The sequence below is a fragment of the Xiphophorus hellerii genome, chromosome 20 (genome assembly GCF_003331165.1).
Source record: "Xiphophorus hellerii strain 12219 chromosome 20, Xiphophorus_hellerii-4.1, whole genome shotgun sequence".
NCBI classification, from domain to species: domain Eukaryota; kingdom Metazoa; phylum Chordata; class Actinopteri; order Cyprinodontiformes; family Poeciliidae; genus Xiphophorus; species Xiphophorus hellerii.
In genome coordinates, this window is record NC_045691.1 from 6,291,646 (window position 1) to 6,315,670 (window position 24,025).

The 24,025-nt window shown below is 37.4% G+C and overlaps 2 protein-coding genes across 6 annotated transcripts in view; both read left to right on the forward strand.

The window, feature by feature from the left end:
- Window positions 1–11,330, forward strand: part of nav1b (neuron navigator 1b) — a 43,963-nt gene extending 32,633 nt beyond the window's left edge. For all 3 annotated transcript variants that reach the window (XM_032549695.1, XM_032549696.1, XM_032549697.1), the window contains 17 exons: window positions 742–825; window positions 1,409–1,520; window positions 1,604–1,725; window positions 2,561–2,569; window positions 3,016–3,185; window positions 3,287–3,443; window positions 3,597–3,795; window positions 4,133–4,233; window positions 4,322–4,417; window positions 4,660–4,828; window positions 5,459–5,694; window positions 5,785–5,939; window positions 6,032–6,103; window positions 6,328–6,524; window positions 6,624–6,742; window positions 8,088–8,285; window positions 8,370–11,330. In XM_032549695.1, the coding sequence (XP_032405586.1) occupies window positions 742–825; window positions 1,409–1,520; window positions 1,604–1,725; window positions 2,561–2,569; window positions 3,016–3,185; window positions 3,287–3,443; window positions 3,597–3,795; window positions 4,133–4,233; window positions 4,322–4,417; window positions 4,660–4,828; window positions 5,459–5,694; window positions 5,785–5,939; window positions 6,032–6,103; window positions 6,328–6,524; window positions 6,624–6,742; window positions 8,088–8,285; window positions 8,370–8,447 (2,274 nt within the window). In that variant the 3' untranslated portion in view covers window positions 8,448–11,330. The remainder of the gene's footprint in view (window positions 1–741; window positions 826–1,408; window positions 1,521–1,603; window positions 1,726–2,560; window positions 2,570–3,015; window positions 3,186–3,286; window positions 3,444–3,596; window positions 3,796–4,132; window positions 4,234–4,321; window positions 4,418–4,659; window positions 4,829–5,458; window positions 5,695–5,784; window positions 5,940–6,031; window positions 6,104–6,327; window positions 6,525–6,623; window positions 6,743–8,087; window positions 8,286–8,369) is intronic.
- Window positions 11,331–11,675: 345 nt separating this feature from the next.
- mybphb (myosin binding protein Hb) lies at window positions 11,676–23,575 on the forward strand. 3 transcript variants are annotated; one of them, XM_032549699.1, is made up of 13 exons: window positions 11,676–11,907; window positions 13,242–13,289; window positions 13,429–13,494; window positions 13,580–13,714; window positions 14,953–15,120; window positions 17,954–18,042; window positions 18,127–18,322; window positions 18,403–18,542; window positions 19,387–19,546; window positions 21,040–21,176; window positions 22,184–22,370; window positions 22,491–22,544; window positions 23,243–23,575. In XM_032549699.1, exons 1-12 carry the CDS (start codon window positions 11,748–11,750, stop codon window positions 22,520–22,522), a joined length of 1,518 nt encoding a protein of 505 aa, XP_032405590.1. In that variant the 5' UTR covers window positions 11,676–11,747; the 3' UTR covers window positions 22,523–22,544; window positions 23,243–23,575. The 3 variants fall into 3 exon arrangements, with proteins under 3 accessions (XP_032405590.1, XP_032405591.1, XP_032405592.1); XM_032549700.1 differs by lacking the exon at window positions 13,242–13,289 and having other exon boundaries at window positions 11,676–11,925; XM_032549701.1 differs by lacking the exon at window positions 13,242–13,289.
- The last annotated feature ends 450 nt before the right edge of the window (window positions 23,576–24,025 follow it).

Below are 24,025 nucleotides of genomic sequence, written 5' to 3' on the forward strand. Positions count from 1 at the left end.
CAGAGCGCATTGGATGTATGATTTGCCAGAGTCTACACATATTTTGATGTTACATTTGTAAATGACAAAAATGTTCTAAGCACTCATACATCAAATTATAAATTAAAGATTAATTCAGATCAATTTTATTATGTGTTTCTAGAACGGTAGCAATGTTTAGCCAGAGACCAGCTAAAACTTTAGTTTTTGTAAATTAAGATAAAAACTTTGATTTTAGAAAGTAAGCAGCTGTAATATTTTACAAATAAATTTGTGTAAACAAATTTAATGGAAACAGAATGCTGGTCTGCTAGTTTTGAATCTGCACAAAAACTACAAGCCTCTCATTCTAAGTCAGTTTTAAATTTCTTACTAATTCTGCATGATATTATCGGCAAGAGTCCAGAAACATTTTCCTTAGTTCGTTATGAAGTAACACAAACTCACTCTTCGCCCTCTTTTTGTCATCTGTAGTTGCCTAAATGAGTCAAACTTGCTACATTAGGGTTGACTTCACATTTCTGCTCTGCCTCACCATCATTATCCTAATGTTTGCTTTCAACTCTGACATCATCCACAGCTGTTTGACTGCTACATCCCTTCCTTTCTCCCCCACTTAACCACAGAGAGACATTTGTTTGATGTGCTGACTGAGGTTGCAGACCGATTTTATTCAGCTCATGACTCATACCTATCACCCGTTCCCATCTGCACACACTGTTTCCCTCTGTGGCTGTTCACCTCTCTTTCTTCCTTTTACAGGCTAATCTGGTTGCAGCATTTGAGCAGAGTCTGGCACTGATGACAGCACGCCTGCAGACACTGTCAGTCTCCTCAGAACAAAAGGTATCTTGTTGGTGTTATGCCACAAATGAGAGTCTGTACATGAGAAAAGTAGTGAATTACTGCACAGGATTTCATTGGAGTGATAAGAATTTTTTATTTTTTTTTACGACATTCTTTTAAATGGTGCTGTAGACATGAAAGAAGCCTTAATCATCACCCCTCCACCGCCACTTTTGGCAGCTAGTATGTTGAAATGCTGAGTTTGCCTTTATCTAAACATTATGCTCTGCTAAGCATCTTTATTCTGCTCTCATCTGTCTAAAGCCCATTTCTTACAATTTTTTTGTGGTCCATTTACATACAACTTTGTAAAACTTTGAACCCTATGTCTTCAGTATTTTATAGTTTGTGCGATCAGGGTCTATAACATTCTGTCTTGTGCAAAGTCAGAGATGTAGCTGTAAAGTTTATCCAGGAAAATAGGTGAGGGTCAAAGTTTACATGGCAGAATAATTCATGTTGTCGTCAACTACTTAACACAATCTAAAAACCTGAGTGAGAACCTGACTGCTACTCTTCAGCTCAAAACAAACTCTGTTCAGCCAGTCAGCTACTGTGACCTGACATTGTTTTTTTTCTGCAGGACTCCGAGCTCACTGAATTGAAACAGACCATTGAGGTTTTAAAAGCCAAAAATACAGAAGCCCAAGAAATCATTCAAACTGCTCTCAGCAACCCAGAAATCACACCTAAAGGTACATAATGTCATTCCTTATGTAAACTCTTCCACATGTGTTTTTTGGAGTATGAACAGATTGTTTTACCTGCTGTTACCCAGAGCTGCTGATAAATCGACAGAATTCATCAGAGAGCATCTCTAGTCTCACAAGCACTACAAGCCATTCGAGCATGGGAAGTCTCAAGGAGCAGGAGGCCAAGAAGAAGAAAAAGAAGAGCTGGGTGAGGAAATAACAGCACAAACGTAAATCAGTATTAAGCTATAAGATTTCAAGAAGTCTGAGGTTACATAAATTATGTTTCTTTTTTTAACTTTTGCATAAAAGACAATTTTATTCAGGTGATGAGATGAAGTGTTTTTTTCAAAAAAAGGTGTCTTGAATGATTCATAGCCAAGTGTATCAGCAATATAAAATAAAATTCAAATGATTATGTTTTTTGTTTTTTTTTATCAATTCTGCATTATTTCTACCATATGTCCAGTGAAATACTTGCAATTATAGTCATTCCAAGAAAACCAGTCTGAAATAAAGGTGAAAGCATAAAAATGTTTTGAATTGAAGTATAACTTTTCTAGGTTGTAAAACAATCCAACAGACATGATTGGCCCAGACTTTGCATAAAAGAGTTTCAGGAAGAGAATTCTATGATAATTATGCTAACAAGACACAATGAGGGAGAAACAGAAATAACAAATTATATTAAATAAGCAAAGCCTGCAGGAAAAATTATACTTGAAAGAACAGATACTTCTACAAAAATAATAATGATGGAATCTGCCAACAAAAGCAGAGAACCATAAAACTAGGTTGGATTGGAAGGCAAAACCTGGTAAATGTGAACAAATTTGAAGAAAGCTGACCGACTCTTAAAAAAATATACATCTTAGAAACCAGAACAAGAAAACAATCAAGCACAAAAGCATTTCGAAGGTGACTATAGAAACCAGACAATGATCCTGCATTATCATGCATGCTTTTAATTCTCCTCCTTTTTTTATCCACATGGTATTAAGTATGACTCTATTCTCTCCTTCATGCCCCCTTTTTTATTTTAGGTTTTTGAGGTGAGTGATGGTGAAACCTTAAACAAAATCTATACCTGCATGTTTTTAATGAGTCATACTTAGGAAATGTTTGTACACTTGTGTTTGCATTTTATTTACTCATTAAGCTCCTCATAATATCATCTCATTGCATAATCTGACACATCAGTCTGCATGTTCTTCAACTTTTTTTGAAGGATTTTAGACATACATTTTTCATAGACACCAATTTTATAGCAGACATTATCAACATCTACAGTACATCGGCTGTGAATCATTCATTTCAATTTACCCATCATTTTCTCAGAACTCACACATGTAAAAGAGAGCTATCATTAAATTGCTTTCAAAAGTTAACCTGGGAGCCATTTTTCATGTAATACTACCAGATTTCACATTTTTGGTTGTTTTCAGTGTTTTAAAAACCGTTGCACATGCTGATCTGAGTTCCTACCTTCTCTAACCAGCTGCGTAGCTCCTTCAACAAAGCTTTCAGTAAGAAAGGCTCAAAGTCGGGGCCGTATGCTGACATCGAAGAGATCGCTACTCCAGAGTCTTCTGCACCTTCTTCCCCAAAGGTCAACATTCCTGGAGATAGCCCTCTAATAAAATCCTCTGCCTCTTCCTCATTGGCAGGGTAAGCCTCCATAAACTATTAATTCTTGATGGGTTTTTTTAGTATTTTCAATCTGCTTGGTTTTTCTAGTATCTTTAGTGATGTAATCTTTTGTTTTTCAGACTCTGTGAAGGAGATGATGTGGAGGATGATAAAGTTGTAACAGAGCTGCGCTCAGAGCTGTGGGAGAAGGAGCGGAAGCTGACAGACATCCGCCTGGAGGCTTTAAGCTCTGCACATCAGCTGGAGCAGCTGCAGGAGGCCATGACCAACATGCAGGTATGTGCTTGTATATTTATGAATTTTTTATGCTGAATACGTAAATATTTAAGTATTCACTACAACCAGAAAGCTTCAGAGTATCTTTGCAAGTATTCACAGCACATTTTTTAAAATAACTGTCCTGAAATGGTTGCGATTTTGTTTTTGCAGATGACAGTGGAGAACCTGAAGACTGAGAACGATAAGCTGAAGACAGGTAGTCTGTCTCCCTGTCCGTCTCCTGGACCCTCCAGCTCTGTGTCCCAGTCCTCGGGTCTCACAGCTCTGGGGAGTTCATCCCCCCGTCAGTCAGTTGCCATGCACATGCCCAAAAGCTACAGCAGAGGGCTGAGTGAGGGGAGCAGCTCAGGTACAGTCCAGTCTCTGACAGGCAGAGTAAAAATAGAACAGGGTGATGGATAACTAGGCCTAGCATGTAAGGAATAGTGATAGACTGGACAACTTAAAAAAAATATACCTCTGAAAAAATTCTATATCCTAGAATCTAAGTACATCTAATATAAGTTTAAAGTTTATGGAAAATGATTTTCTTTCAAAGTTGAAGGTCCTTATTAAAACACAAACATTGTGAAGAGCAACAGTAATTCACCAATTTGTTAACTATTTTTAATTTAAAAAATGTTTTCTGATTTTTCTTAGCTGTTGAGTTTGAGTTCTGCTTTTTTTCTGTTATTTTTACTCCTTAGCAGATGTCCACTCTGCTGATTCGCTCAGCCTTTCCTCACAGAGAGATGACCACCGTGTCAAAGTGGTTGTTTGTGTGGCGGATTTACGGGTTTTTAAAGATGTGAGCACGTTGTTCTTTCACTTTAAGTAATTTTTTATGAATAATTATATATTCTGTGACACCTAATACTTGCACTTTGACTCAACAGGAGGCTAAACCGCAGGATTTTTTCATTGGTACTGTCAGGGTGAATGGCAGGATGGACTGGGTCATGTTGGATTCTGCTGTCAGCCAGGCTTTCAAAGTGAGATACTGTGTTCAGAAATTGCATTTTAGGTTTTTCGCTATTTAAAAAAAGGCATTTGTCTGGACAAGGATGTCCAAACATAGTTGAGTTCGTAGGACGTCTAGTCCTGGGATAAATCAAATTTTTGTCAGTAACAGTCAACCTAATTGTAACAAGTGTTGAAACCTATCTGTAAAGAAGTGCTTTTTTATTTAAACTGAAATATCTTTTTGGTGTGTTTTTTATGGATTTGATTCCAGGTCTATATAGCCAAAGTGGACCCCACCTCCAGCCTGGGTCTTTCTACAGACTCAGTCTACAGTTACAGCATGGGCCACATTAAACGAGTGCTGGGAGGCGAATCTCCTGAGACACAGCCGTCTCGTTGCATGTCACGAGGCCCCAGCAGCATCACTGTGGCACTAAAAGGTCTGCAGAGTTGATCAACTCATGATTTCCAACATAGAAACCATTAATTATTTTTCAACAGCTCAGAATTTGAATTAGAATTATTATGCAGTGTTTAAACTCAAAATGCAAATTCTCCTTTAGATTTGCCCCACCAAAAAAACATGGGTTTGTAGTCCTTCCTTCTCCATGTTTGCAGGTTTGGTAGGTGAGCTGTACTGTTAGCAGCAGTGCAGGCAGACCTTTGAGCAACATGACCTTAGTGCTGTCAGATCCTCTTGGTCAACCAGCCTCAGACACATGGGCCCCAAAGAAGTGTAAAGCGGATCCCTCCCCTGCAGCCTGGGGGTTGGGCGTGCAGACTTCCCACACTTGAACCAAAGTTATTTTCAGAGTGAAGTGCTTGAGCTTAGTGAGGCTTATGAAGGACATGCGAGGTGATAAAAATCTATCTTCAAAACATCACTCTGCCAAAGAACGACCTGTTGAAATACATATTCCATGTGTTAAAAATTTCAGCCGAAGTTTAAAGCTACACTTTATCATCCCTCTTTTATGTTTTTCACACAGTTAATAGGCAGTAATCAGCTGAATTGTTTATCGCAGCAGTTCTTCATCAGGTCATTCTCGCTTCCTCTCATTAAAATGCAGGTTTAAAGGAGAAGTGTGTGGACAGCCTTGTGTTTGAAACTCTCATCCCTAAACCCATGATGCAACATTACATCAGTCTTCTACTCAAACATCGCCGTCTCATCCTGTCTGGACCGAGCGGGACGGGAAAGTCTTACCTAGCTTCCCGGTTGGCCGAGTACCTGGTGGACCGCAGTGCTCGTGAAATCACAGACGGGATTGTGATCACTTTCAACATGCACCGGCAGTCATGCAAGGTAACAGAGACTGATGTTTTATTATGATCAATATGTTATTAAGGTTATTTGGTCTGACAAGGTGTCATTTTCACCATTGTTTTTACCCAGGAACTACAGCTTTATCTTTCCAACTTGGCCAATCAAATAGATCGGGAAACCAGTTCATCAGAAATCCCATTGGTGGTTATTTTAGATGACATTCATGATCCAGTTTCCATCAGTGAACTTGTTAATGGTGCTCTAACCTGCAAATATCACAAATGGTAAAAATTTGTGATAAATTTGTGATACTGAAATCATATTCAGAGATTATGTTGAAATGGTTTTACATCTGTAACTTTGTCTGTGCATTTAGTCCCTACATTATTGGAACCAGCAATCAGCCAGTGAAGATGACGGCAAACCACAGCCTGCATCTAAGCTTCAGGTTGGTTTTAGATGAAGGCTTGATAAAGATAAAGAATATCCTTTTCATAATGTTGTAGACTTGATTACCACATATATCTATCAAGTCTGACATTATAACATCTTGGTCTCTACTTTTACTTGCATTCATGTAATTTCTTGCTTTTCTATTTGTGCAAAATTATCTTACTAGTTTTCATTGTGTGAGATATTTGTGCACATTTTTTTTTTTTGTTTTTGTTTCAGAATGGTGACCTTTTCCAACAACGTGGAACCAGCTAATGGCTTCCTCACACGGTATTTGCACCGGAAGCTGATGGAGTCAGAAGATGAAAGGAGCTTAAATAACGAAGACCTCATCAGGGTTTTAGACTGGGTTCCTAAACTGTGGTATCATTTGCACACCTTCCTTGAGAAGCACAGCACATCAGACTTTCTCATTGGTATGGAAAACACAAAAAAAAAAACCCTATTATAACTTTTTCTTCGGCAATTATGTGTGTGATTTATATGTCTTCTCTTCTTTTTTGACTTCTCTTCAGGCCCTTGCTTTTTCCTGTCTTGCCCAGTTTCAGTTGATGAATTTCGGTCTTGGTTCATTGATCTGTGGAACCACTCTATTATTCCATACCTGCAAGAAGGAGCAAAAGATGGTGTCAAGGTAAGATATCTTCACACATGAGGAATTTTCTGAAGTAGGATATTTAGCACTGCTGGGATCAGAGCACCAGCAAAGCAGGCATATGAAGGAAGAGTATGCTAAATTAAATTATTTTAAGGTTATAAGCCCACCAATATTTCAATCTATTAAAATGAGGCTGAAGTATTAATTATTGACCTTGGCACTGGGTGATCATTATCACATATTTAAAGTAGAATAATAGATTTCTGTAATTTCCCCAGGGTTAGCTTTTTGACAACACATTAATTAAAATGGAAATAATGTATAAAAGAAAGAGCTAGTAGATGCCGAACTCAATGGATTTGCTGAAAAAGCAAATGAAGCCCACTTGCTAATTTAGTGAGCTTGTAAATATCAGAAAAAAACAAATGGTACATCCGTTTACCATTTGGTCTAAGATAATATCTTAAGAAAGTTACTAATGGACACTGAGCACAAGTTCAAGGCATAGAAGAAAAACAAAACAAAATTCTTGAAAAAAAAAAAGAAGCTAAATTGGATCAGTGTTGCAAAGTGTGTACTGGAAACAAAAACGGTTATTAATGGCAGTTCTGAATGTGTTGCCAGTTCACTGACCCAGTTGGACAAACTTTCTTAATGGGTTTTCTGAGGTCCATCCTGGTAGATGCAGAAAGCCTGCATCTTTCTGCAGTGAAAGTGCTGTCTGGACGCCAAGATCCACACCAATGAGTAAAAGGACAGGTTCACGGATTGGGTTGCCACGCAAATCAGTATTTTGATTTAAAGATAATCATGAATTTATCATACAGTGAATTTCTACATTAACTATGTATATTGACAGACATCGAGACAAAACCTTTTTTTGAACATAACAGCAAAAAACATAAAATAACTTCATTTTGAAGCTTGTGATTATCACTGACGTAGTTCAACCTAAAAGTTCTGCAAGAACATTTTGAAGAGAGAGAGACCTGTAGTTTTTATAGATAAAAGTTGAAATCTGGTGTGTATGTGTGGGTTGTCTTGGAGCATAATTTCCTTCTGTCAGCCAGGACAGATAACTATCCCCAAGCCGAGTATTTCCTCAATTCAGTGTTACGCTTTTTATTGTGCTGCCCAGCACTCCTCTTTATGAAACTACAGCACTGCAGAGAACAGCAGTATACTAGACAAAGATGCAAAGAAACTGCTGAACAATGACATATAGTGATGTTCATTAGGCTGCACAGAAAAAACCCCCACCAGATCCTACAAATTATCTGCTATTTTTAAAGTCTTTGACCTCTTTTATTTCAGTACAGTTTGTCTTTCAGTGATGACTTCATGCCTTACATTGCATTTCTGGGTGTTTGCACCTCTTCAGGTTCATGGCCAGAAGGCAGTATGGGAGGACCCGGTGGAGTGGGTGAGGGGCACCTTGCCATGGCCGTCCGCCCAGCAGGACCAGGCGAAGCTATTCCATCTACCTCCTCCCAGCATCAGCTCTAGTAGCCCATGTCAGTCCAGTGAGGAGAGGCCTCACAAAGAAACTCCGTCCAGCTCTATGGAATCTGATCCTCTGGTAGGAAAGAATGTGACATGTTATGAACTTTGTGTCACTTTTTTGATATGCATTCTTGTTTCTGAATTATTTCCTTTTTTGCAGATGGCAATGCTTCTGAAACTTCAAGAGGCTGCTAACTACATTGAATCTCCAGATAAAGAAGATCTGCCTAAGCTCTGAACAGATAACTCAGACTTAATGACCCACCAGTAAAGATTTTACTTTCTTTTATGTGTTTCACTGTGTCGGAGCAGTGTATGATCTGGAAGAAATGGACTTTGGGAAATGATTTTGAAGAGAGTTTAACTATCATTACCATAGAGAGTTGATGAAACTTTTCAATTTAGACTCAGATTATTAAAACACATGCATATATGAACACTGAAGCTCTAATAAATAGAAAGCTATATTCTGTAACAAGACTATGTATAACAATTTACCACCACATTTGCCCTAAGTACTATTAGATTGGTGCTAACTGTTTACGCTGAAATCCATTGGTGTTTGCACCAAATCAGGGGATTCCTACAAAAAACATGCACCGTCCGTCCTGTTTTCTCCTTAAGTGCATCCTGGGATAGTGAGTTCTCATCAGATGACTCTTACCTTAATAGCATTGACCTTGTTTTGGAAAAGAGTATGACAGCATGACAGACACTACTGTTAAACGCAAAAGTCTTTGGTACATATCTACTGTATACAGAAAGCCTTTGAAGGCCAATTCTTAATACATATGCAATCTTGAACTTTACAACTCCAGCAGGTAAACAATGCCTTAACAGCAGAGATGTTCATGTCACCTCAACCTAAGCAGAGTTTACTGGTGCTTTCATCAATATTATTACCACTATTCAGTCAGGAATTCTTTATTTCCCCAAGTTCCTATATATTGTAGTTTCAGTTCATCATTATAATTTTATAATGAAAATGATTAAACTTTTTTTTTTAATTATTTCATAGGAATACATTGCTGTCATACTCTTTTATATAAAACTGAGCTTAAATATAGATGTGATTTAATTGCTCCACTTTTATGAAGCACTTAACAGAGTTTTATTTCATAGAAGACAAGCAGTGCCACTAAGGTTGCCATAAATATCAGGTATGAGATACTTACTACACAGGGATAACATAAGATAAGAAACACTGTTTGATCAAAACAAATAAGTGAATGCTCACTGTATCCAATTTAGATTGTAATTTATCTTCAAAAGAGCACATTTGTTTCAAATGTTCCCCATGACATTGTGTATATAATGTGTACAATCAGGCTGTGTTGCCGTTTATTTATCTGCATTAGTTGGTGCAAAAAATCTAATATACTGAACCAAATATTTTACTTTAACTTTGCATATTGACTGTCAACTTAGTTTAAGTTCAGCTATGAATGTTTATGAAACACTTAAGTGTACAATAATATCATGTAGTAGGTGCTCTTCAAAGAAGCCTTATCAAAGTACTTCAAAACACGTTTAACAATGGCTGAGCAGAGCGACTCTGAAGCTGCACATGGTGAATTCATCCACCACAGTTGTTACACTTTACAAACTGAACAGTCTCTCACCAGTCATGCACATTAATTAGTATCAGTTAGATTTGTATGATGCTTTAAAAAAGAAGGCCCCAAAATGTTTTAGGATTGTATTGCAGAGTAGGTTAGCAAAATGTTAAATGGAAATATGACTTTACATGTTAAATAATGTTGAAGACGTTCTGAAGTAACTTGAGACAATGTGTCGTGTGTACCCTCTTCAATGTCGTACAGTATTCTTCTGAGAATAATCTGGGTATGCGACACAGCAAAATAGTGTTATATAGACACAGACATAAACTTTATTAGGTGCTCGATGTAGAATTGTGTAAAGAGGTCCTTATGAAGTACATGAAATGTAGGATATATGGTTGTGCAATATCCATCATCCCAAACTGACCATTATTTTAGCTGATTGAATGTTGGACAATTTTAATGACAGCAGGATAAGGAAGTGTAACCATTTAGATTGTGTTTCTGCTGCTTTGGCTGGTACAAATTATTTGATTGAAGAGAAAACAATACCAGTTAGCTTCATTGCTGTAAATATTCCAGGTATCAAATGGCCAGTGGCCACACTCCAACCCGTTTCTGCAGGTTGACTAAAGCCATGAGGTCCAGCTTTTCATCTCATTTTCTGGTTGTTGTGCCTGTTGCTCTGTATAAACTGTGATTTGTGTTTGCTTACTGGTGTATCAGGACTATGCAGCAACTTCTACTGGTGTTGGCAATTGGCAGAGGTCTTAACTTCACATGCAGTTAGTTGCTTTGTGCTCTCATCTAGTCTTTCCTAAGTTCCTGATTTGGATCAAAATGCATCACAAGAAAACAAGTGATAAAAGTTTGTTTCAGCCAGTCAGACATAGCCTTAAAGTAGTTGGAATTTAAAGACAGGGTTCAAAAGATAGGTAAGAATTGTAAGCTGTTTGATACATTTTATGTTTATGAATGACAACAAGAAGAAATGTAACTTAAGCTATAAATTGTCAAAGACAATTTAAGATCAAACTGAGCCTAAATCAGCTCTAAATCTGATTTCTTAGGCCAATACAGGTTGCTGAATAGTCATATTTTTGCAAAGCTTGTTGTGGACTAAATTAAGATTTAAAAAAAGCTATGCTGTTTGTAATGTCACGGATGTGCATATGTTAAGGGTTCATAGGTGTTGTAAATGCATGTAAACTTGCCGTGTGATGAGACAAAAAAGTTCACCTTACCATATACTTTAGAAAAAAAATCATTAGACATTTTCTTTTTTAAAATACTCAAATATTTGATATTTCTTTTTTTAAAATAATCCTTTGTAAAACTTGATTTATCTACTTTGTACAGGACATCGATGTAAAGACTGTAAATACAGTTGGTCAACATTCTGGATGCAGCAACAATCGTTGAGGTGGAAAAAGAAAGCATACTATAGAAAAATATATTTGATCAGAGCTGGGTCCAATAGATGGATAAATGGTGCTCCTGAAGGCTTTCATCCACTCATCACTGTTTGTTGGCATTTAATAAAATACATGTCATATTTATTTCTTGTCCTAATGTGTGCATTTTGACTCCAAAAACATTATAGGTAAAGTACTTGGATAGATCTGATTTTATTTGCAGATAAAATTTATTTATATAGGTTGTCTCTGAGATCTAAAATCTCATTTAGAAGAGAAATCTGTTTTGATAAAATACAGCAACTAGTAATGAATGTAAACTTTATCAGACAGACTAATTGCAAAAGATGATGTCAAGAAAGATTTAAAGATGCTGATTCTCTTTTGACATGACGTTCTTAGTCATCCATCATGTTTAGTATCTATTACATGCAGCTCATTAAAGGGGCGGCGACTCATCGTGCAGAGCGGCATATAAGCCTGGTATCCCCCAGAGAAATGATGGCATTGGATACAGTCTGAAGGACTTAACTGAGTTGGGAATTCGCTGCGACCTCCAACATGCCGTCCAAGCCTGCCCCGATCAAGAAGGCGGCCAAGAAAGAACCAGAGAAAAAAGAGGAGGAAAAAGCCCCAGAGCCGGCTCCCGAACCCGCCCCGGAGCCTGCTCCCGTCGAGGAAGCCCCCGCCGCTGCAGCTGAGGGAGAGGCGCCTGCTGAGGGCGCTACCCCTGCCGAGGGTAATGTCGGCAGCGGCGTGGCACCACGCTGACTTATTCAGGGCAAACAATAGTTTAAATTAGTTTTTTTTTTTTCTCCGTGGAGGATCCTTGGATATATTTATAAGAAGTTAAATTAATCGTAATATGTGTGTGCCCGTCTTGGTAAGATCTCCGTTACCTTTACGCACGTGTGAGGGTGCCTATACTTTCTATTGAGAATTCCCAGGCTTTTAAAATCAACCAGAGATCATTGCAATAATTACATCTAAAGTGCCTTCTTTCATTGGCTTCCACGCATTTATGGAAATTAGCTGTTAATTGCACATTATTTAATAAGCATTCAGGTGAAGGACTCATTAAAACTTAGTTTGTTGCTCCTTTTTGTAAAAAAAAAGAAAAAAATACATTATTTAGATATATTTAATCGAATCACTCTAAAATCTACTCACGCTTTACTGCTTTAACTAATAGAGCTGAGTTGCCGCTTCTGCTGCAACATTTTGTTGGTTTGTTTTCTTTGATTGCTAAGCTTTACTGCATTATAAGCGATTTGAAATCCATATTTACTTGTTACAGCCTATCACTTGTTTCTGGTTGTTAAGGCAAATTTGCCATGTGGATGGCCAAGCCAGCTAGCTATATCCGCCAGCACTTTACTGTTCTATAGAGTTCCAAAAGTGCCAAAACGTGGCAGAAATGATGGTTTATCAAATAAGATTGATTGGTCAACCTTAACCCTAACCAATCATCTTGACTAGAACAGTGTTGAATTCATTCACTAACTTTCAGAGTTAGGGTTTAGAGTTAAGATAAATTCATGATGTGCTGCAACACACCCCCATAAAATAATAGAATACACAGTGAAATATTACTAAATACTGTTCTGCATATGCTTATTAGGTACTTTTGGTTCCACATATTAGTCATCTGCTGCACCTGTTACTGAGGAATCATCAGCTGCTTCTGCAGCAACTGTGGTCCCTGCTAAAAGTATAACAGCAGCAAGTGGAGCATCTAATCTTAAACCAACCTCCTATTACAGGAAAGCTAGCTTCTCTTAATTGTAGTGTCTTCTACTAACATCACCAGCTGTACCTGCTGCAGAGGAAACACCCTCTAATGCTGCTTATGTTAAAATTCAAAAACCGAAATAGGAAGATTATAAGCCGTCATCCTATTCTCGCTAAAGCTCAGCTCACTATTTGGCTTCTTTATTATAATTTCTCAAGCTGACAGTTGCAAGACACGCATAGTCATTTGTCAAAACATGTCCCATCTGCTTAAAGTACTAATTAATAATATCTAACATTTAATAATAGCTGCTTCTGCTTCAGCCATAGAGAGCGCTGCTCCAGCTGCAGAGTCAGATGCTCCTGCTGACGGTAAACCACCCTGGAAAAGTGTTTATATACTCTCATATTTTTATTAAAAATATGAGGTCAAATGTACACAAAACGTGCTGTAAATTAAAACTGCTAATTATTTTTGCAAACAATAAAACATTTCTCTATTCACCATCAGGGGAAGCTCCTGCTGAGGCACCTGCACCAGAGCCTAAGCCACCCACTCCACCTCCTCCACCCAAAGGTGAGACTCTGCTCCAAAAGAAAAAGATCAATAAGAGCAACATCATCTTTAGCTAATTAACCAATGTTTCAATGACTATTCCTAGAGCCCACAAGCGCCCCTGTGGATCTGTTTGTTGAAGACAAAAATGACAATTCAGTGACCATCATTTGGAGCCAGCCTGAGACCATTGGGGACTCTGGTCTGGACGGATATGTCATTGAAGTTTGCAAGGATGGAAGTAAGTCCCTCTCTGTCTTGAACCGTGTGCACTAAAAGGCTGACCTCTGTGAAAACAGACTGATTTTGGTTTTGGCATGTGCAAGTATATTAAGGTCTCAGTTTTCAACACAATCTCTAATAGTATTTTAGATCCATTGAGGAAAAAGTGAAATTGGTGTTTTAATTTGGGTCAGCCGGATCAGTTGCAGCTGTCCCCTGAAGTGTCAGCCTCTCAGTTATATCATGAGCTACCTAACTTCTCCCTAGAAGGGAAGAGGCATTTCAGCGTTGGTGTGGTCCTGCTGGACAGTCCTGCTTTTAGACTTACAGTAGTAGGCTAATCTCAGCAGTGGCTGAGTGAAGGCTTCATTTAGCAAACACACACAAAGTGATTAGTTGTTAAATATACAATTTGTATGTACTATGTACCATTATTTCAATTACAAAAGTTCGCAGTATGCTGTCTTTACTAGGCATTATTTACCTAAACTCTCAAAAAAAAGCTATGCTAACCTTCTGCCTTTGTAGTGAAAGGGCAAAAACATTCACTGCTGGCCAGAAAGTTAAGAGAAAAAAAAAATTCAATTAAAAAAAACAGTATGGTAGACCAAATAGTCTAGACTAAGATTACAATGTACAGAATGCTATAATCAAATAAATAAAGGAGTTGCTTTTTAAAATTTTTATTCTTTTCAATTAAACACATTGTAAACGTCAGTACCTGAAGAAAACATAACAACAATGATTACTTAAACTTTGGACTCCTTTTGACTTTGCATCTCTAGCAGTTCATGCAAAATGTGTTTTGTCAACTGTAGACATTGTCCATAGCTGCTGGGTGTTATTTTCTTGCAAAGTAAACATAGTTTTATTTCTAGTTCAGACATTCATGAGGGTCCAAAGTAGGGGCAACGATGTCAATTAATGCGTACTTCTCTGGAAAAGTGATGTTAAAGCAGTAGAAAAGCAAGAAGCAAACAAAAATGTTTGTATGAAAGCATTCATTGTGAGCATTGTTATCTTAATAATGCCAACAAATGAAAAAAAAAATCTAAACAAACCTGTATTACTTTAAATCAGTTTGTGTGCTTGTCTGGAAAACATTGTAATGGTTAGAAAAAAAATCCAATTAGAGCAAATGTGTTTTTTGTTGGGGGGTCCAGAAAGAGAACCATATCTTAATGTAATTTCTATGAAATAGCTCCTGCATTCATAGAACATTCAATAAACTTCATTATATGTCAATTTTCCATCCAGCTGAGGACTGGAAAGCAGTCAACCAGGATCTGCAGAAGTCCAGTCGCTACGTCATCAAGAACCAGACCACCGGTGACCACCTGAAGATCCGTGTGGTGGCTGTGAACGAAGGAGGCCGCAGCCCCCCTGTCACCCTCCCAGAGCCCGTACTGGTGAAGGAAGTTGCAGGTAAGAAAAGCTTTTTCTTTGTTTTTTGGGGGCAGAGGACTAAAAGCAAAAAAAATTGGACAAAAATTTTTGTCCAAATTTTATTTACATGCTATCCTTATTTAACAAAGTTTAAGCTGCATCAGTAAAACATGTCAGCGCAGGAGTAAGGACAACAAGGCAAACCAGTGGACAAATACATGATGCAAAGATGTAAAGAAGTCATTATTACAGAAGACAAAACACAAAATGTGTATTATGTTAAGGCTTTTTCACAGGTGCAACCATTTTGGAACACATTAAATTTGGGTTTGGCCTAAATATTTCACATTTATTAATTTAGTAGGATGGGTTGCAAAGTCCTGCCAGTATCTCTGTTGCCTTGTAATAGGTTGGCTCCACCTTTAACCTAATGACCACTGGAAGTGGGGACCAGCTGATGATGATGGATGGATGGATGGATGGATGGATGGATGGATGGATGGATGCAGTTGTAAAGTGCAGAAAAAGCTCAGCAATGTTTTATTCTCGACTTCCCTCTCCTGTTGGCACATACTTGCAGTATTAATGCGATAAAACCATGTCCCGATGACTCCCTTCCATGATTAGTTGAAATACTGTTCTAACCTGCTGGATTGTGAGATTAAACTGACAGTTTTCAGGATCCTCTACACCTAACAGTGTTAATCTGTGGCAGTTTCAGGTAAGATGACGGTTGGATTCTGAGGATTTGAAATAATGAGCTGTATAGCTTTCGTTATCTCTCTGATTGTTTTTATGCTTAAAGAAGAAGAGGCAAAGTGGGAGGAATGGCAACATGATCCCGACTCAGCTGGCAGCAGACAGTGTTCACCAAACCAGATGGTCCACAATTAGCAACAAATTTGTTAATGGTTTCTGGCAGAATTGCTGCACATATTTGGAAAATAGCTGCGATATACCTGCTGGTAGCAAATAGTTTTTACTGAGAGTCTGTAGTGCATAAAGATCTATGTCAGGATTCATGCTGAGGAAAGGGTCAGGCTAATTTCTGCAAGATTGATGGTGTCAAGTGATTGGACCTAAAGCAGGTGGGGGCTGTGAAGAGAAGTGGGGGTGGTGAATTCCAGCAGGGCCTGTCTCCCAGAAACAGGGTGATGACTCTGACTTCTCAGATGGCACCCAAATCTCATAGCAGCTCTTGCAATTTACTGTTTATTTTGCAACATGCTACAGACTTTACAGGGGAAGGCTCATTAAGCCTGATCCCTATCTTTACTATGTCAAAAAGCCCTAACTGTTAAGTTTATTTTAACTTTACAGCTATATATTTAATATAAAAATATAATTAAAAAAAATTTTTTTACCAAATTTTACTCTATACAATTGATTGTATGTCTATAAATTGGCTGCTGTTGAGCTGTAGCTAGTAGTTTCATATCATCTGCAAATTTGATCTCAAGGGTAGAGCTGACATAGTGAGTGCTATAGTATCCCTTCTTTATTTAGAGTCCTGACAAATGTAGTTATGCTGCACTCAGCAGGTGGTGAGCTCCAGCGAGATACTTCCAAGTCCCCAACAGTATGACTTCTGTATCACATCAGAAGTCATAATTACTAACTACCCATGATAGTCATTATATATATATCAAAGAGATTATCAGATACCTTCAACTTTTAATGAGATAGGACTTTATACAGAGGGCAAAGGAAGGAGGTAAACTTTTAGAATTCATTAAGAATGTATTTTTATCATGTTTGAGTCTGTTGTCTAACCTGTTAAAGAAGATTTTATTTTTTCTACTGGTGAAAAACATTGAACACATACAAGAAAAACAAGAGAACATTTATTCGAATTTGAAGAAGATGGCAATTCAGAACTCTTGTCCAGTAATTCATACTTCTTTGTTTGAATTGGACATTTTTATTTTTGTGCACGACCAAATAAGGAATGAATGAATAAATCAACCATACAATTGATGCAAAATGTGTCAGGTTTACTTCTACTGGAAGTTAATTTTGTCATAACAGTCTGTTTCCTAGTGTTAACTGTTTATAGCTTTCAAAAAAAAAATACTTGAATATGTAGAAATGAACTGAATTGATTAAAACAAACATGAAGTTTAAAGCTGTTTATGCAACAAGTCACTGACTCACTCATCCAGGCACAAGTCAAGGTCACATTACTATGATTTTGAAGCTGTGCCATTAATCTTTCCTGATCATTGAAAAAGGAATTTGACTATGCAAACTATTATCTCAATAAATTATTACAAATGATTGTGAGATGGTTATGATGGCAGACCTAAGTGTTTAAAAATGTAATTTATCTACCTTATGTAAAATATATTTCATCGTATAGATTTGGATATTGCAATCACATTTTCTTTATAAAGATCCTCTCTGTTTATTCTGGCATGCAGACAATATAACATTTTTTGGTAGTTCTAACTAAACTAGAGCAGAGAACATTTTGCCTTAATTCATGTTTAATGAGGACAAGAAGAAGTAATTGTAAAGTTGATGTAAATATCTTTAGTGGTTTTAGCCATACTGTAAAGTAAAAGCAAATCCATCCACAAAATATATTTGTCTATTAACTGCACACCAATTTGTACCACATCCATGGATATAACTTCGGTTACATCAAAATAATACTATGCACAGCTTAAATTGTCATTGTTGTCATTTGTACAAAATCCAGTTGGTTTCATGTTCTGCTTTTCTCTGGTCCAACCCCTGATATAAGGGAAAGCAGTATTTTAACCTTGGAATTAACCTGTTCTTTAAAAACCAAGACAAAACTAAATTCTGTATGAAGTTTTTTTTTTTCTTACATAATTTATTGACTTATTTGTCATTTCTATTTCCTTAGATCGTCCAAAGGTCCGTTTGCCTCGTTTCCTTAGGCAGAGATTCGTCGCTCATGTTGGGGAAAAGATCAACCTGACCATCCCTTTCACAGTAAGCACACAATATCTACATGTAACACAACACAATATAAACATAATAAAAAGAATCAAAGCTCAATATATTTTTTTTTCTCAGGGTAAACCCAAACCTGAGGTGAGCTGGACAAAGAGCGGCACGGCACTGGACAAAAAGAGAGTGAACATCCGCAGCACCGAAAGAGACAGCATCCTGTTCATCCGTGCAGCCGAGAGAGATGACTCCGGAGTGTATGAGATATGTGTGAAAGTGGAGGGCTTTGAAGACAAGGCCTCACTGACCCTTCAGATTGTTGGTGAGTAAAATGAGCACACACAGAGGTGAGAATTAAGATGGTACAATCTGTTATTGATTTTTGTTAATCATGGCCCACAGAGCTGCCAGGGCCTCCTGCCACTGTGAAGATTGTTGACACCTGGGGCTTCAATGTTGCTCTGGAATGGACTGCACCCAAAGACAATGGAAACACTGAGATCACAGGATATACAATCCAGAAGGCTGACAAAAAGACTGGAGTAAGTTCTCAACATTAATGAGTTGTGTCAATAGTCTACAAAAAGTTTTAAATCATTTACAAATAAAAATCCAAAAACATTTGCATTCAGGGTTCCTCTGAGAACCACAACTTTTGTTTTAAGTACAGGTGCACATGTTTTGGGATATTTCCGTGGATTTTTTTCACTGACATATTCCATCTCAGGATTGCAAAGCTGTTAGCTCCTTACACCTTTCCATCAGTTCTGACTAGATTTCCTGTCTCTGCAACAAAAAGCATCTCCACTAAACAACTGTCCTATCACCATGTTTCATTGTGTGGAAGTTGTATTCAGGTTTGTGTCAGTTATTTACTACACCCCTTTGTAGTAAACAACTTTCTTCTGTATGTGTTGCTCCGTACACGACTTGTGGCAAACTGCATACTTCTTATTGCTTTGTTTCAATAACTTTGTGGATTGCACGAGTAACAGCTTTCTAATTCTTCCACCTTAGCAGTGGATCTCTGCAGCTCCTCCGTGGTTCTCTTAGCTACTTCTCTGGTTAATGTTCTTCTGGCTCATTGTGTCAGTTCAGAATTTTACTTGCAGTTGTGTAAACTCTTTTTTATTTTTCAGTTTCTCCATGAGCTTTTCAAAGCTTTCAATATTATTTAATAACCTAACCCTGATTTAAACTTCTCCATAACTTTATCATGCCATGACAAACCCTCAAAACCTCTGAGAACACCGACATTCATGCTAATATGCCTTAAACACGTGAACAGTATTGGCAGTATTGGAAGCTTGGTTCCTTCAGTATTTGTTTGGAGGTTGACAAGGCACTGTTTGCTGTCATTTTTTTTTGTTTTGCTTTGTTTTCCAGGATTATTTCACTGTGTTGGAGCATTACCACAGACTGAATGCCACCATCTCTGACCTCATCATGGGCAACACTTACAAGTTCAGAGTATTTTCTGAGAACAAGTGTGGAATGAGCGAGTCGGCTGCTGTCACAAAGGAAGAGGCCAAGATCCTGAAGACAGGTAACAGTTTGTCTGCTGATATTAGCTACTTCCATTAATAAATTAAGGGGAGCCAATTGGTAAGAACGTGTTGAATGCACAAACGGCTCTCACTTTGCTCAGTTTAAAAGTCTTTGCTACATCAAGTGAGATTCTTGTTCAAGTTATTGTTTTTATTACCAAAATATTGAAGAAATAAATTATTTCTGAACAATGGCAGTAAAACGATGAAATATAGTAAGAGGGAGCACAGAAACAGAAATGGATGCAACACAGAAACCAGTTATTGATAAGCATTAGCAGTACATTCCTTTTCACCGTTATTTTAAAATCTTTGTTCAATAAGTTTTCAAGCACTGATAATCTGTACTGAATTCTTTCTTTCAAACTGTAACAAGTTTTCCAATAATTATCAGCAAACCACAGACTAACAGTTTACCAGCAAATACTCTAACGCAAACTAGTAGCAAATTAGTAGTAGTAGTGTTTTACTACTTGTGAAGAGACACAACTGTTTGGAAATTAATTAGGGTTTTGTGTCAGTTTCAGATTATTTAAGAAAATAACTTATTTCAACCCTCTACTTCATTTTATCTTTTTCATTTACTATTATTAGCTATGTTTTTTTATTCTAAATACTTTCTTAAAGTCACCTTAGGACCTCCTTTAAGTCCTTAGGTCCTTTATTTTAAAAAAATATAAATGTACAGGAGTTTTGACAAATGGCACCTAAAGCAGTATTTTTCATACTTTGTAAAAAAAAGGTGAAAATGCTCCACCCTACTATAAATGAAAATAATGTTGGAGGAGGACAAAGCCCACTTCATTGGCACAATGTGTTGGAGTTATGATTTATTTTTCCATTAGCTTTCACAAAAGCACAAGATTGGCTGCAAAGTCGGCTCTGTCCTCCCTTTGTTGTGGTATTAACACCCCCTTCTATGCTCAGACTTCCAGACAAAATTAAATCCTTAGAGTACTCTGGCTGTAGTCTGCTATTTTTCCCTATCATCTTTTAGATTTTTTTAACCGGTGAACAAATTGTTAATCAGTCTCAAAATCTTAATCTTGGGTCATAAACTCACAAACTGTTGAAGAGGGTGAATGATAGTGAGATAAAATGTTTTTTTTGTCTACTAGGATACAAAGCATCTATCTTTTCACTAGCTTTTTAGTGACTTGAATGTTAATATATTATCCCCTAATTAATGGTTATTTGGTTCTTATTAAGTATATTGTGTTAATGACCCAATTTCACAAATTTATGGACTTTTATGTAAGTAATTTCAAATGTATAAAGGTGCAGTCCATCAAAATGGGGAACAAGTTTTGTCTTGAAAAGAATTAATTGTTTGGAGACAATTGAGAAATGCTATTAAATAAATCATTCTGTTGGTGTTATTCAAGCATAATTTTTTTTTCTTGTATTACTCCCTAACTCAGATACTAAGCAGATTTTTTGAGGTAGGCAACATCAACACAAAGTAAACTCTAGACTGTTCTTGATTCTTCAGGTATCGACTACAAGCCTCCTGAATATAAGGAACATGACTTCACTGAAGCACCAAAGTTCACCACGTCTCTGAGCGACAAAGCCACCACTGTCGGCTACAGCACCAAGCTGCTATGCTCCGTCAGGGGATTCCCCAAGGTACCCTTGTAATTCTTTATGGTACATCCTGCAGTTGATAAGTTCAAAAATAATGCAAATAGGATATGAAGATTTTTTTGGGGGATGGGTAAGAGGGGAGTTATCTTCAGAAGAACCGAGAAAGATTGAAATCTGTTCTCTGAAGTGAAGTTTTCTATTGTGCTTTAGACATTTTGTAATATCTAAAGCACTATCACAGGCAGTCTATGGATACTGCCGTGACCATAGACCCCAAAAGGTTTAAAGCTGAAATCCATTTGAGATTATGTACTTTATGTTGTAGCGCTCATTTAAAAACTTTTCTGTTTTTTTTTTTTTTTTTTTTGACCGAAAGAAAATTTGTTGACTCTACACCACTAGCAACAGGCACACAGAATCAATAGGGCAAATAATTTGTTTAATGATTTTTCCACTATCACAGATATCAGAGTAATGCCTCATCTGTTGTCTGTTGTTTACCTGTGATATGAAATTATGACACTTTTATTGACACTGTCAAATGAGAGCAGATGGGATTGACTGTATAAAGGTGTCTTAGAAGATCTCAAGGCATATTATTTTGTTATCAGATACTTACTTTGGCTGTTTGTCAGCATTCCCTTCATTGCTCTAGCATTGCTTGCAGTACACAGGCTTTGACTTGACAATGTGGAAGATATTCACCTGCCTTCATTAGCTTGCCACCTGAACCTCTCACCCTCTCTTTTGGCTAATAATCAGCTGGGTGCACCAACAGGGCGAAATGTCAACAGAATTCTTTTTTGAGGCATGGGAAGAGGAGAAGCAGGGGGATGGGGAAGCTTGGTTGGATGTTTAACATTCTGTGTGGAGCCCTGGGAGGTTCTCACCATATCATTGTCATTAAAAGTCCCATACCAAGAGTGTACTGTGTGTCTTCTTCAATCAAAGTATGTTTTGTCTTGCCATTTGGCTCAAGTCTTGGAAAAGCACACTAATTGTTTTGCCGGTTTTGTGATGTGACATTGTGCTAATTTGTTTTCCAAAAGCCCAAGATTGAATGGATGAAGAACCAGATGATTATCGGAGATGACCCCAAGTTCAGGCAGATCTGCGTCCAGGGCATCTGTTCTCTGGAGATCAGGAAAGCTGGGAACTTTGATGGTGGTGTTTACTCCTGCAGAGCCAAGAATGATCATGGAGAAGCAATCATCAGCTGCAAGCTGGATGTCAAACGTAAGACCAGAATTTGAGGTTTTACCGTCGCTTTCAGTTTATTCATTAAACATGCGCTTTGTGTTTGCGCCAGTGTTTTAAGTTTCAACTGTAAATAATCTTAAACTTTCTGTTTAACAGAGGCAGTAAATCCAGACGCGGACAAGAAATAGATGAACATCTTCATTAACACAGGTGACAAAATGATCTGAATTCTGTTTTTGTTTTTAATTTTTATACTCACTATGTATGGAAGTGAGTTCAAAATAGGTCTGTGGCAGTTGTACCTGGATCTTTATCACCCACATGCCATGCAAATAAAACTGTAAAACTCCATCTAGTTCAAGTGACACATATATAAGGGCTGAGGGAGCTCCAGCTTCCTCTATGACTTAAATGGAGAAGGGTGTCCATACATGGAGGTCACTAAACTTGGAATAGTTGGCCTCTCCCATCTGACAGGGTCTAAGCGGCAGCACCCATAAATTAAATCTGTAATGTCTCCCGCTGCACTCAGTCAGGTGACTTAATCACATTTCCAAGACTCAGCAGCAGTGACAAGAACGTATTTCAGAACATACAGTAATTTAACATGTAAGATCTTTTCTTCATACCGGTACAAGGACAATTTGGTGGCTTATGTTTATATAAAGGGTTTTAAGGAGCTGATATTGTGTATAAATGTTCTGCGTTATACTTCTAAATTGCAGGAAATATTCTCAGATCACTAAACAGCTGTTTTTTTGCTGTTGTTCTGTTGCAATCCTAAAATTAGGAGTAGAGGGTAAGGTCTTTGCAGTATAAGGTGTGTGTCACTTTTAGTGTTTCTAAAGCCAGTGTCCACAACAATTAAAGCAAATGTTAAAGTTCAGGTTATCTCTCTGTCATCACAGGATCGGTTGGATTCCTGGAAGAACTTCTATCTATGGCTGGTGATTCCTTAGCCAACGGGTTTTAGCCTCTGACGTCTTACCGAGTAACATCTACTAAGATGAACAATTTTTGTCATCGCTTCATGCCTAGAACAAAAATATTAAGTCCACATCCATGTCCACAATTTGTTTTTCACAAGAATACTCTCATTAATAACTATTATCTTATGACCTCTTCAGACATTGGACTACTTAAACAACTTCCCAGTCTTACTCAGATGAATTTACTGTTCTTCATATTAGAACTACATGTAACATCTATGTGTTTATATCAATAAATAATTTAATTTCTGGTTTTGTTTTTATTATGGTGAAATTGTGTCACTTTTGCATTATATGATTTAAAACATGCATCTTTCTCAACATGTTAACTTATATATTTATACTTAATAATCCTGGCAGATGAGCTAAATATACTCATTTGGTGATAGTCATGCATGTAGAACTATTTTTTCATTCGAAAGGCAAGGCAAACTGACACATACTTCTTGATTTGTTCACAAAACAATTTGAAGTTTGTTACTGTGGCTAAGAAATGCATTATGACAAAGAAAATTAAATGGACATACCTTACCATTAAAAGTTCAGGTAAAAGGTTACTAGATAGAATAAAGTGATAAATCATTCTTTTTCAAAACAGAGACCCAATGCTATTGTAGAATGTGTTTGTCTCTTTGTGTTAAGACTCTAGCAGCAGGATTTGGGATGAACTGCAACTGCCTACTTTTTCATGCCCTTAAGGAC